This window comes from Corapipo altera, unplaced genomic scaffold, assembly GCF_003945725.1.
Source record: "Corapipo altera isolate COAL_440 unplaced genomic scaffold, ASM394572v1 51, whole genome shotgun sequence".
NCBI lineage: Eukaryota > Metazoa > Chordata > Aves > Passeriformes > Pipridae > Corapipo > Corapipo altera.
Genome location: NW_020884892.1, coordinates 7898853 through 7913016, shown reverse-complemented (window position 1 = coordinate 7913016; position 14164 = coordinate 7898853). Strand labels below are relative to the sequence as shown.

The window sequence follows — 14164 nt, the reverse complement described above, 5'->3', positions numbered from 1 at the left end:
TCATGTTTTAAAGAGCTTAAACCCTCCAGGTAAAAGCATAAGGTCCTTTTCAAAACAATAGACAAGCAAGACACTCTGAGAAGCACAGTATCAAGAACAGAACACAAAAGAGGTACAAAATGCATTAAGTTTAACGTCTCAAATAATTTAGGTATTTCACAGCAACTCATGAGGCTGTGGAGCAGCATTCAGAGCTGCAGTGTTCTTTAAGCCAGTTGCTCACATACCAGTGAGCTACTAAGGTGAAGACTGTTAAACCAGAGCTGTTTCCTGTCTGCAAAGTGTTTTATCTTGGCATCATCTACTTACAGAGAGGTACTACATCAGCACTCCAACACACACACATATACACCTGTCTTCCAAAATAAAACAAAAAGTCCTTCTGCCTGGCTTTTAAATTCCAAGTTTGCGCAAACCCCTCCACCCGCATCCCCACACTCCCACCCCCCACAATACTATTTGGAAGCACCACTATGGATGACAAGGGTCCTGAACACTGAGACAGGGGTAAAAGCCTTAACAAACATTAATTAAAGATTAAAATAAGAGCTTGGATTCGTGTTATGAGAGCTCTAGCTATTTTTTCTTAATATTTTAGGTTGAAAAATTCTCAGAGCAAGACGATAATTTCTCAAATTTATTAAGCTCTTTATTTTATATAGTGATGCTCTATCAGTTTGTCACTAGACCATGTAAAAGGTCAGACAGAGAAGAGGGAAACATGTTGGGTAGAAGTGTGGCAGACTCTCTGAACAGCATTTACGAAGAGTTCTACAGCACAATGCAACCAGAATAGAGTAAAATAATAGCTAACCTATACAGGTTGTCAAAATGAGATAAGACCATCCTTCCAGTACAGATGTTTCCTCACAGCACTTCTTCATGTGCAGACATCCACAAAAGGGACTGACCAGGGAGTGAAAAAAAATGTGAGGAGCTCCAAAGTCCAGGAAAGTTCAAAATAGCTTAGTTTGCATACAAAAAAACCTGTTAATTCCAGAAGTTCAAGTGCAAGTGGACTTCTAATATTAATCACAAACACCATCAATTTACCATGCAAACATTTTAATTATTTAAATCTCTCTCTTCCAAGCATGAAGAGACAGAAGTACCACTCCATGGTAGTATCTCCTGTGACAGTGACAAAGGACCACCTTCTTATAACTTAAATAATAAATTCCTGTTTTGTATAACTGAGGCTGAATACCCACAGGATATTATTAACATTTCCCCTCCAGCATCTGGTCTAATAAAGAAACACAGAACAGCTTTGCTGTAGTACAAAAGTTTACAGAAAGTTCAACAATTTAATTAAAGACAATACAAAGTATGTTGTCTGAATTCAAATAATTTATGTAAAAGTACATGCATGAGAAAATATTGGCGAGAAGATTTGGGTAACTGTATTATCAGATGTTCTTTGTTCCTGGAGATAATATACAGTCAAAAATACATTTATATTTTAAGTTACAATAAAAGACAGCATTTTAAACACAATTTCAGGTCTACCAGCCCTTTAAGGAAAAAAAGAATTCCTGTTAACAGAGGACAAACCAACAGAATAAAAACAAATGGAGCAATGCTGAATTCTCTGAAAAAACCTGCAGTGTTCATTTTTTCCTTTTACCAAGGAGGGAGAAGACACTAGAAAACAAAGGGGACTCGGTCTTCTCTGTTAAGTTTTTAAAAACTGTGATCAGGGATTACATTCATCCATACACCCCAGAAAAACCCACCCTCCTTGTGGGGAGACAGGGTACAGATCAGGCACAGATCTTCCCTTCCACAGAAGCAGTACCATGTCCACACAAGCGTGGATCCTGCTGGCAAAGCAAGCTACCCCATGGTACTCAGAGGGGCAGCTTGGCCCCCAAACACACCTTATCTCAGCCTCCAGCAGCACCACTAATCCTCCCAAATCACAAGTTATTTCTTCACCTTTGTCAAAACCTGAAACACCTGAAGTCACCTCCTTGATTATGATACCTGACAATAGCCTGAAATACCGAAGATTTCTTACCATGTGTCACTTGCACTCCACATTTTTGTGGTCAGTTAAATAGTTTAACAAGACAACACATGATTAACTTCTTTCAAGATATTTTAGTTCATTGATTCTCAATAAAAGCATTGGTTGCAGTACAACAGTTTGACATACAGTAACAAAAGATACTCAATTTACATGCACAAGCTATTTAACAATAATACAGTCTGTTGCATTATGAAACAAACACTACTGTGAGAGTTGGCACAGCCTTCCAGTTGCTCTTATGAGCTCTAAAAAAGTGATGAAAACAGTGTTCCAATGGTACAATGCAAAAGAACAGAGGTTTGGCCACTGCTGAAAGATTCCAATCAAGATGCCAGTATCATAACAAGAAACAGTGTTGGAATTACTGTAAAAACAGCTACAGAAAAAGCTATGCAAAATTTCTTTGATTTGTACTTCAATTTAAGAAAAATGCGTGTGGGAAATACATAGAGCTTTATATAGAAACAAAAGTACATGCAGAAGCATGTTTAAGGCAAGACAAATGTGTGGATGAGTTAAAAAAAAAAAACCAACTCTCATCATTTAACTACTATAAATCTGTTGGGGTAAGAGTGTATAATTGCCTATCTGGATTGGTTTTTGTGGTTAGAGGGTTTTTTTGTGGTTGTTTTTTTGTTGTTTTATTTTACTTTATTTTAATAAAGCTTCCAACTTTGAAAGTAAGCCAAAACTCCTCTGCATTTGTGTTTGATGTCTGGCTGAGCTTTTGTTCAGCTTTATAGTTTGGTCCAGATTGTCATGGTGTAATGTATAAAGTACAGCACATGCTACTAGGACAACTCACTCCCACTTTTCAAAGTCTGCTTCTCAAGAAACAGAGACAAGAGTGACTATAAGTGACTATAAGTCAAAGTTTCAGTACTGCTGTTAAGGGGCTTCTAGAAATGAGAACAGAGAAGTCAGATTTATGATAATGAGCTTATGTAAAACATACATGCTACAATAAGACTTTTCCTACAGCATATAAAAGTCATCAGGGGACTTAATTTTTTCTTAAACATTTCTTTGTAGGTTTCATAAGTGCTAACAATTCCAGCAATAAAACTTTCAAAATGTCCTGGCTGTGCCTCTTTTTAGTGTCTTTTCCAAATGGTATTCAGACAGATAAGAAATCTTCTCCTCTAAGGGACAATTATCAGTTTAGCATTATGCTATTGGCAAATCAGATCCTGAAATATTATAAATATTCGAGAGCTGTCATAATTTTATCCATGTCCCTATAAGAAAGCACAGTTACATGAGACTGCACTGTCAGATCTATAACACACCAAGTAAGACTGCAAAAATAAAAGGCAAAAAAGTAAAAAGGCCTCAAGTGTCCTTTTTTTGTTTGGTTTCTTTTTACTAATTGTCTCACAGCAAAAAAAAAAGTAGCAAAGGCTTAATCTTAAATACAAAGTTATCATCAGCAAATCAGGTCCTCTAATCCAGACTGATGGTACACTTATCATTTCAACTGAACCACTCCTTATAAACTTGCAATGCCAGCACTTATTCATACCTTGAACTGTTCCCTGGCCTCATCTACCCAATCAACTATTCACACCTTATTTTAAGCAGAACAATTAAAAAAGTTGTTTGTGATTTTGAAACAGTTGGTCTGAATTCTTTAATACCACACTCAAAACACAAGAATACAAATTTAAGGATATCTCAACTCAATTCTCAAAATACTGTTTACAAAGGAAAAAAAGGAGGCATGAATATGGAAGTACAGAAGGTGTTAAAATGCCACTTTTTAAATGGACTTGGTAGAGACCCTATACTGGAGACACTTACCTTGTCAAAGCATCAACATGATCATCTCAGAAGACAATTCAGAGACACTTAGTCAGAATTGGGAAAAAAATGCAATCTATACTGTCAAAGATCACTGAAATAACTCATCTAAAGGCAGTGCAAAATGATGGCAAGTCAGGGGCAACCAGTCATCTTGCAAAGTGAGGGACTTCAAATTACTCATCAATGACCTCCATAATAATCTGCATTGAAGGACCTGATGAACAACAGTGATATTTCTGTCATGCAATTACAACTGTTAAGCAACCAATATGCAACTCAAGAGTGATACTGTCATCCATGGTGGATTACTGAAGTAATAATCCATTAAAGAATAAGATCTAAGGGGAAAGTGGTAAACATCTTGCCATAAGTGAAAACACTTCAAAAATTTACAATTAAATAAAAAGTTAGATGATATAAAAAGAAGTACTGAACACAACAAAGCCACAATAAATTAGTGTTTCCATAAAACGACATGCTGAAGGTTTTGTTCCCAAGTCTATACATTTTTTACTGTCTGTTAATTCCTAAATATTGACAGCATAATTGAATAATTGAGGTACAGTAGTTTACATTTGTATATGTCTTGTAAAAAGGTTATTATTTTTCTTCCAGTTTTTCTTCCTCCTCGCCAAAGAACAACAAAGGAAACATTCCTAATATGCAGCCAATGGTCACTCCAATAGCTTTGCCCTAGAGAAAGGGGAAAAAATTAAGTTTCTCACTGATCAGTTGCTACTCATTTGCCGTGTACCAACACAACCAGAAAAACATATCCCTTGTTCTAGTTTTCAGTTGCGAGTCACATTTATCTTAGCATGCAGACTGGAAATACAGTCCATGAGAGAAAGACAGTTATGACAATGTTACAAACAGTGTTTGCTCTGATAAAAACAATTCTGAAGAAAGAGGAGGGGAATGCTCATGAAGAGCTGCACAAGTCATAAGAGAGGAGACTGAGATTCAAAGGATTAGTAGGATGGCCAGGAAGACAGGGAAAGAAAAAAAACTAAACCAAAAAAACCAAACAACACCTGCACTCATTTTAGGTGCAATTGTAAATGTATCTGCTTGTATCTGGTAATGCAAATTATCAAAGTCAGGAATAAGGAGTGCCTTGCCAACATCATGGTTTGCAAAGGCACAAGGCAAAGACAAAAATATAAAAAATGGAAAACATTTCACAGTTGACCTGGATGTATAAGTCAAGAGGAGAGGAAATAACATAAGAGAAGCGACATCCAAATCACATCACCAGCAGCAGGTGGATAATGTTTAGAAAATTGAGACAGCAGGTAAAAAATGAAAAAAAATGCTACCATACAGGCAAAGGTGCTCAGAAGAGTTTTCACAGAAAAGTGCTGTGAATGAACTGCAGTGCAATGACAGGGGTTTGCCACAAGCTCAGCTTCCACTGAGAAGACTCCTACACTGGGGACACTGTCAGGCAGCCCCTTGACAATATGACAACCCTTTGCTGCTTTGATCTATCACTGCTAAAACCTGACTTTTTTTCCCCCTAACTTTTTCTCAGCAAGTGCTTTTTTTCTTCCCTTAAATCTGCATGAATATTTTCCCAATGAAGGTTCATTTTGGCAAAGTGAAAGAAATATCTGTTCTTTTTACTCGGTTTCTGATAATCTGTTTCTTTAATCAAAATAAACTATGGCTTTCATTGCCAAAACATCTGACCACTTCAAATGTTTAAATGTTAATTAAGCAACCACCCTGAAAATGCATCTGCCCAATGAGTGTCCTGCAACTGTAAACACAGGCAGTAAATATTACTGAAATGCTAAAATCTTACGCAGGGGAAAGCTAATTTTATATCCAAGCTAATTATAGAATACTAGAAATTAATACATACCAGTGCAGGTATATGAATAGCAAGCGCTTGACAAAAAATGTGTAGGAGTAAACTACTAAGAGGTCATAACTTTCAATTATCTTATCACTATAACCAGAGCTAAACTCGGTATCTGCACAGCATCCATGAAGTCATTGCAGAGATTTTCCACATCTGTGGCTCACTGCATTAAAAAAAACACTGAAGCCCAAAACAATCCAGTCTCATGATGCTCCCTGATATGGGCTCACAACTCAGCCTTACAGGAAATGTAAGCACAATGCTGGCGGTCAATGACTTAACGGAGAAAGTGACAAAAAGGATTTATCACTTCCTAGTTTAAGCAGAAAAAGCTCCATACCAGCAGTGCCTACCTACAGGATACTCACCAAGTGTGCACTGAGACGCGTTTGCCACATGTCAGCTTGTTTGGGTGTCAGGTCAGGGATTGACAGACCCAGTCGTGAAGCTAAGGCTTCTACGTAACCTGCAAGACTGGAAGAACAAGAAAACAAGAAAAAACAATTGTGAACCAGATAGTGTCTTCTAGTGAGGATTTTGAAATATTTGAACTTAAAATCTATAGATTTTCCTTCAGCATACTGATAAAGACATTGACAGATTAATATGGGAAAGAGTTTAGACTTCTAAAGGTCACATTTTGCAACATAAGTTAATTATCTCGCTGATTTAATATGAAACATTTCCATAAAAACTTTATGCAGTGCAACAAAACTAGTGTGATTGTTACTGCACTTTTGTAGAGTTTGTAAGTAACCTTTAGTGGAGGAAAGGTCACACACAGGCTAGTTGGTAATAAGCCTTGTTATTTGCAGAAAACAAAGCATTAGAGGGAAAGTGTGAAAAACAGGCATAACAAACAGCTTTACTTTCAGCAATTACACAGAAATTTCCTTTAAAAATAAAAAAAGTCACTGTATCTGTTTATATCAGAAACAGGTATGTCTACATCTAAAGACATTTCAGATATATAACTGTTTTATCTGAGGAGAAGGAAATGTCTTCATATCTGGCCATAACAATCTGAGGACATATATTAAGTACAGCAATATTATATCACCAAAAAATATATTTTTCACATTGCATCTCAGTAAACGCACTTAATATTCTTAATACAAGCGCATACATACCCCAGTCCAGCTAAATCTGAAACAAGGTTTCCTAAAGCTGCAGCTGGAGGGAGGAAGAGGGAAGAAAAAAAGGCAAAGGATTACTTTAGTTGTGAACAAAACCAAGCAACTCCTCTCCCTCCTCTCCTAGTGACTCTCACTATTCTCAGTTTATACAGGATGAGAGACTAGAACTAGGGTCCTCTTATTTTAGAGTTTTTATTCTGACCTTATTACAGTTTAATAACAGCAGGAGACTAAAATAATAGGAAGTGCAACCATTTTTCTTGACTTATATGAAGAAAACTTGACAAAAATAAAAAAACAACACTCATACCTGGAAATCAATATAACAACTTTTCAGATCAGAGTTAAGAACAGCCGTGTGTGGCTGCCAGTTCCATGCAGCTACTGCTGGACACCAAGCAAAGCCTTCCAGTGCCTGAAGAGGCACAGGAGCAGTGGAAGTAGAAGGAGCTGTTACTCAGGTATGTAGCTTTGATAAACATTTCAACAAATCCACAAACTCTGTCAGTTTGGCAATGAATACTGTCCATGAGTGAACAAAGTTGTACACAAAATACATGATTTCACAGCAGATCTCACTGAGATAAGCTTGACTGTGACTGTCTCACACTGCAACAGAGGACTGCACATTTCCAAACCATTAACTCACTCTGTTATAGACACTTTCACTTGAGCTCTCTATGTGCTTTCAAGCAATGCTGCCCCTGCAGTTAGTGGACCCACAAGCAGGTTTTTACCCTCTGACACTGCAGAGGCACCAAAGCTGTCAAGCAGAGCTTATCAGTTTTGGCCCAGTGCAGGAGCAGGGTTGCTCCTTGGCCTTCCCTTATCTCATGGAGGCAGAAGAGCCACCAAGAACAGCAGCCAACACAGTAAAAGGACACCAACACTGATCTCCACTTAGCACTGCAAGCAAACAGCAACATACAAATACATATATAGACACACATCAATATGGGACCCCAGGAAACTTAAAAGCAGTTCCATTACAGAAATGCAAATATGCTTTCCCAAGTGACACAGGATTTGAACTATTAGATAAAAACTGACAAGAAGCATTTCAAAAGCTATTTGAACTAAAATTCCATTTCTGCAAATGGAGTATGTCCTTGTTTCACCCACAGGTTGCTTCTTTATTAGGAAAGGCAGCTGCAAGACTGAGGAAGAGCCATTTCCAGCCCTGTGTGGCACTTTCAGCCTAAAATATAGGAATGTGTCATATTAGTCTAAACATGCTGCATTTTTAATACTTGCCTGCCATAGTTGAAATTCCTAAGACAACTCCAATTGACAATTCTATTTGGGTTCCCTGAAAAATAAACAGTTTTGTCATTATTTGAGGGATTTGGAGTTAAATTATATTGATACAACTGACAGAAGTATTGCTTAGTGCTCGTCTATGTTAAAACTGAAGGGATAAATGGACATTACTTCTACTAGATCTGAACAAATCCTATCCTCCTGGTATATATAATTTCCCCTTGGGAAAAGAGCCTACTTCTGATACTCTTTTAGTATTTTATACTAGTTCGTAAGAGGCACTTAATGGACAAACCTTCAATCCCTATCTCTGCATACCATTCTTCCTCACTGTAATTCTTAGCTGAATGTATAGCTCTGAATGAAAACTTCTACAAATACTGAGCAAACAAATAAAACACAGTACCACAGCTCCTTACATGTTCAAATGAAGAAACAAAATCACAGTGAACTGCACTATGAAACAGCAGTACGTGGTCCAAAGATGAGAGACAACGTGCATGAATTAAAACAAGACATGTTCCAGCTGGATATAGCAAAACATTTTCCACTGTGAAGAAGCTGAGCACTGGAACAGGTTGCTCAGACAGGCTGCCCCTGGATTTCACAAGTCCCATAATAACATGAACAACTTGGTCTGACCTTACAGTTGATTCTGCTTTGAGCAGGAGGTTAGACTACAGGCCCTGAGAAAGTCCTGAGCAAGAGGACTTTCTAAACTAGACCTCATAGTCTAGTCTATTCTACTCTCTTGAACAATATGAATCTTATTGACTTGATCAAGGAATTAAATAATGAACTTACCGCAGCAATCATAATTGCGTTATCCAAAAATCCAAACCCTACAAAAGGTAATGCATTGTGGAAGAACACTAAAAGAAATAAGTAACAAAGAGAAAATAAAATATTTATAAGAGAGTTCACCAATTCACAGGAACAACCGAAATGTCAGTCTAATACTGCCTTTAAGAGAAAAAAAGACAACATACACAAAATTCCTTTCCTACTCATTCTACTGAGGACCTTTTTGTTACTGGCAGGTGCAGTAAAACCCTCTGCTACACAGAAGTGTTACTAACAGCTTGTGAAGAACCAGTTAAAAAAACTTATTCTGCAAACACTTGTACAATTTCGGATGGAAGCCACTCATGCCTACTCGTGTGTAAGAGAAATATTTAAAGCTACACAAACTTGGGTAAGATTTACAGACCTTCCAGTGGGTGTTGCAGTATCACTGAAGATGGCCAACTGTTTCACCAGACTCCCTGCATTCTTCTCTTGCACGAAATAAAGGCCCTTTCTCTGCAAGTCCCTCGCTACTCCTGTGCAAGAGTTCCATCTTCACGTATTCCTAAAAATTTGTACTTTAAGAGCATTGCCTCGGAGCTGGACAATTCTTATCAAAACTCCTTCAGCTAAATCTGCAAATGCTAAGGTGGCTCTCACTAGAGTGTCATACAGTATTATTTACCCCACTATTTCAACCAAAACTTCTGTATCTTGACTTTGTTTGTATACCATCCTCAGAACAAGTCAGACTTGAAGCTGCTCCTTAATACACTTTCTAGGAAATCAAATTTCAACTTTATGCATTCAACTTTCATCCATTTTTTTCTTTTCACTTCTGAAACCCCTGTTAAATACTTTTGAAAATATTTTCTATTGCAGAAACTTGGAACACATTGGTCTGAATAATTTCTAAGAATGAGAACAGTGCTACTGTATCATTCCTTTTTGTCCTGCTTCATTTTCTCTCAGGTTTTAGAGTCTAAGCTGATGGAGGTGGGACTGAATTTGCACAGCATCGCCTCCAGCTGAGTTTCAAGTGCTCACTTCATAAGACTAACTACAGCACTGAGGACAGACTATGTGACAAAAATACAGCTTAGAAAGTTAGAAATTTTCTTTTTTTTTTTTTAACATTCAAAATGCATCAGCTGTTCAGTTTGGATTTGGTTGGTGGGTTTTTTTCTACTTCAGATGGTACTATAATTCCTACATTTTATAAACTTAAAGAGATGCAAACATAGGAAGAGGGAAGAAAGAAGAGTGCATGAACCTCAGTTGTGAAAAGAAATGGCAAGAGCACCTTTTAGGTTTCTCTCTCACAGACAGCATGAATCCATGACCACACAAAAAAAAACAAAGCCACACTCAAGATCTTTCTTAGGTACAAGAACATGAATGGACATCTGTAACTACTTTCTAAGGAGACACATACCTTCTTAACTGCACAGGTAAAGGACTAAAGCACAAAACATATGAAACTTTCCAATTTTTTGTTTTAAATCACCACAAGACAAAAACCCCAAAAACATAAACAATAAAAAAGCACACAGATATGCCCAATATTTTCAAAACGTGTGTATACAAAACTCTGAAGCTACAAAAGGAGCTCAAGTTCTTAGTGAAATGGGCAGAATTTTGGAACTCATGGAGTAAACAGAATTCCAGGGACCAAGCGGAAAAAAAAGAAAAATAAGTGTAGATACTTAGAATAGGAAAATGTTTGACTAAATAAATTTGGTCACTAGAGAGTATAAAGCCACAAAAATAAACTAATTTGGAAACTAAATCAGAATTTGAATCATTACAGTATTATAAAGAATACACAGTGTATTTCCAATTTCTCTGCAATTTTATACCACTTCTCAGTCCTTTTAAAACAAAAACCCCACAAAGTACTGCAGCATCAACACTGTTTGGCTTAGAAAAACAATGTTCGCTGCTGGTTTTGAGCAGCCTGCTCTCATTTGGGCTTTCTGTCCCACTTTCACTAAATGGTGCACATTCTCCAGCCGAGGGGTTACAAAACAAAGGCAGCAGGGTGAATGTTGGTGCTTGTTTTGGTTTTCTGTTACTCCACTAGACAGGGATGAGGACAGACCAGCACTTGTAGAAAAAGATGAAGCCAATTCAAAGAGAGACTGCACAATTACTGAACCACATTCAACAAACATTCTTCTTTTACCATGTCTCAGTTGTCCTGGAGATGGTGGTGCAACCTCCAACTTCTCTAGAGAAGTCAAAATAAATGAGAAAGTTAGCTTGTTCATCACAAATTTGGTTATTATAAAGTTTCTACCAAATTACTAGCCAGTAAAAAAGCAGTTATTTAACAGCTTTCAAATGGGAAGAAAAATGCTTCACACCTACATTTTTATTATTTTTACAAAAGATAACATGTTATTAAAAGCCAAAAAGTCTTACTATAATATTACTAGCTTAAACTAGTATAAGTGATTATGCAAAGTAACAGCATACTTCAAAAACAGCCCAACAGCCATCTTTATTACTGAAAATTAGAAAACACACTAAAATTAGAAAAATCAAGACATCAAGTTTTAATTTTTTTACAGGTCCTCTAAACATGCAGCAGACAACATTCTTTCCCCCAGACACAGTCTGCAAAAAAATCCTACCATTTATGTTCTCACAGAAGGCATCTTTTAATCGCTAGTATAAGAATAAAAGAAAAATAGAGACCACTGATTTTGGTAACAGCAGATCAAGTTTGGTCATTTGGTGCATATTTCAGGTATCCTGGACTCAAATCATGAAGAGCTTGCAAGGACCAAGACATCAGTCCTGAACCAGACAGAGTACTCAATGGGACACTAATGTGCTTTATTAGAGATGCTGTGCAGAATGCAGCAGGATACTCGTACTTGGAGAACTCATTCAACAGGGGCAAGGGAAAGAAATCTAGCTACTATTTTAGGCTTCTGTTGTTTTGGGTTTATTTTTTCTTTTAATGTAGATATCAAGCATAAGAACACCCGTTTTCAAACAGAAAAAAGCATTGCCCCACTATCTTCCAGTATTATGAACCCTGAGCTTTTGACACTTCTATACTTCTGATGAGGTAATTTCTATAAGCAAAGGTAAAAAATGGAAAAACATGTAGATCCTACAACACTCAAGTATTCAAATATTACTTGGGGCAACCAAGAGATGGAAAGACAGTACTGCAAACAAAGACTGTGATTCATCTGAGCATCTGTCTGAGCAGTGCAGACTAGAACGAGTATCCTCATATCAAAGTCACTTATATTCAAAGCTACTGTAAAGAAACTAAAATATTCACTTACAGTAATTTTGAGAAAAAAACCCAAGTTGGATCATAATACTAGTATTCAGCCAACCAGGACACTGACTTCCAAAATAATGTCATTAACTGAAGGTCTTTAACAACTCTCAAGCTATAGGAGTCTCTGAAGAGCTGCTTCTTCCCTCTGCCCAGTATACAACACCGTCGTACTTATGTAAGCGGGACAAGTACAGCCCAAATACTACAGAAATAAAGATTATTTTGTTTTCCCCTCAAAATGCCAAGGAATTCACAGATTCACAGCTCAGGCTGGAGGAGGAACAAAAGAACATGCCATGGTGAACAGATGGGAGCCCATTGAGAGTCAGTCTTCTGAAGCCTCAGGCATCACTGGTGCACTGTGGCAGGAAATCTGCAGTATATGAGAAAACTGTGGTTTAAACATGTTTCAAAATGGCTTTTTGTAGTCTCTTTGCTAACTCATGCTTTCTTCTTCCCAAGACCCCCCACGACAAGTGTTATCCCACGCAGGAATGCCCTGGGAAGATGTCCTAAGGTGTTCTCATTGGACCTTGTTAACCCCTTCCTGTGACTGGGTGTTCCTATAAGCCCCTTGAGACTTCTAATTGGTTACTCTGTGAGTCCTTCTAACCCTATAAATGTAACCCCCCCAACAATAAACTCTCTCTTGCCTCCTCTCCACGCTGGTGTGCTGTCTCTGTGCCTGCCATGGAGCCACGTGGGTGGGGGGAGAGGAGAGCACCTCTCCCCTCCAGGCTCAGGACCTGAAGAAACCCCTGGCACTGGAGTTCCCCCCCCCATCCACTTAAGCTGTCGGAAATGGTTCCTCAGATGGAAATGGAACTAGAACTGGGCCACCCCACGCCATGGGGGGAAAGAGATCCAGAGTGCACGACAGCCAGAAAACATCAGACTAAATTTTTCAGCTTGTTTTCAGGAAGGATGGGATCAGGGATGAGATCCATTTTCATATGGTCTCCTTCCATCCTCACAGGTTAAGCAAATCTTTTACAGAAGCATGGACAAAGAAAGAGCTATCTATATATATACCAGTACTGCCCTTTCAGCAGCTTTTCTCAGAGACAGCAAGTTTGTACAACACTGGGGAAAATCAAAGCCACCTTGAATCAAAGAGATTAGCTGAGGCCACTTTTTCCAAGAGCTCCAGATGCCCTGGGGGTGGCCAGGCAGCCTAAGCCAACACCATCACACCCCTGACTAAGCTTCCCTAAACTCAGCTTGCTCCATCCTGCTGAATGCCAGAGAGAGAACAAAAACCCCAAATCAGGAACACAAGCATAGAAGGTCAGAGAGTGCTGCCCTGCATGGCTTTCTGCTCTGACAGGAAGCTATCACACCAACCAGTGTGGCTCCTGGGCTTCCTGTGACATTGCCACTGAAACAATCCCTGCTGCAGCACCATCTAGGCTTCAGATCTAGTTCTCCATATACAAGGATTTCATGATAAAAAGCTGTAACAGCACAGACAAACTTCCAGGAAACTCTACCTCTGAGGAAGACATCTTTTCATAGATGAATATCTGATTGTGATAGTCAGTTAGGTTAGGTAATTTCCATGTATTTTAGGCACCAACACGATACAAAAGACTATTCAGTTTGTCACAAAATACCACAAAGCTCTAGAACATCAGTCCTGTGGATTTAACTACAACTGATTTTTGAGTTTGATAGCACATGTCAGTCTACATAATTACACTCTATTCAGTGTAGCTAGACAGCTATTAAAATAAAACTAAAAATAAAAGCCCAGTGCATAATTGATTTTAGAAACTTAATACCAAAAGGAGGAATTGAGGGCAACCATTTGGTAGAAACAAAAAGAAATAAAAATCTCTTACATCTATGAATAATGGGAATTCCGAGTCACATTAACTAATAAGAACAAACTTCTTCAGCACATAAGTCAAAGACTACCTTGGGGGAAAAAGAAGGGAGGCTGAGGGACACTGCTTTGGGCTTAGAGGAAAGATAAG

At 38.0% G+C, this 14164-nt stretch overlaps 1 protein-coding gene across 1 annotated transcript in view; it reads right to left on the bottom strand.

The window, feature by feature from the left end:
• Positions 1 to 813: 813 nt before the first annotated feature.
• TMEM65 (transmembrane protein 65) overlaps positions 814 to 14164 on the bottom strand; it is a gene marked incomplete at its 5' end in the record, with an annotated part of 32058 nt that continues 18707 nt past the window's right edge. Inside the window, 6 exons of the mRNA XM_027645551.1 lie at positions 814 to 4528; positions 6071 to 6176; positions 6833 to 6875; positions 8093 to 8147; positions 8903 to 8970; positions 11070 to 11114. Coding sequence (XP_027501352.1) covers positions 4436 to 4528; positions 6071 to 6176; positions 6833 to 6875; positions 8093 to 8147; positions 8903 to 8970; positions 11070 to 11114 — 410 coding nt within the window. The remainder of the gene's footprint in view (positions 4529 to 6070; positions 6177 to 6832; positions 6876 to 8092; positions 8148 to 8902; positions 8971 to 11069; positions 11115 to 14164) is intronic.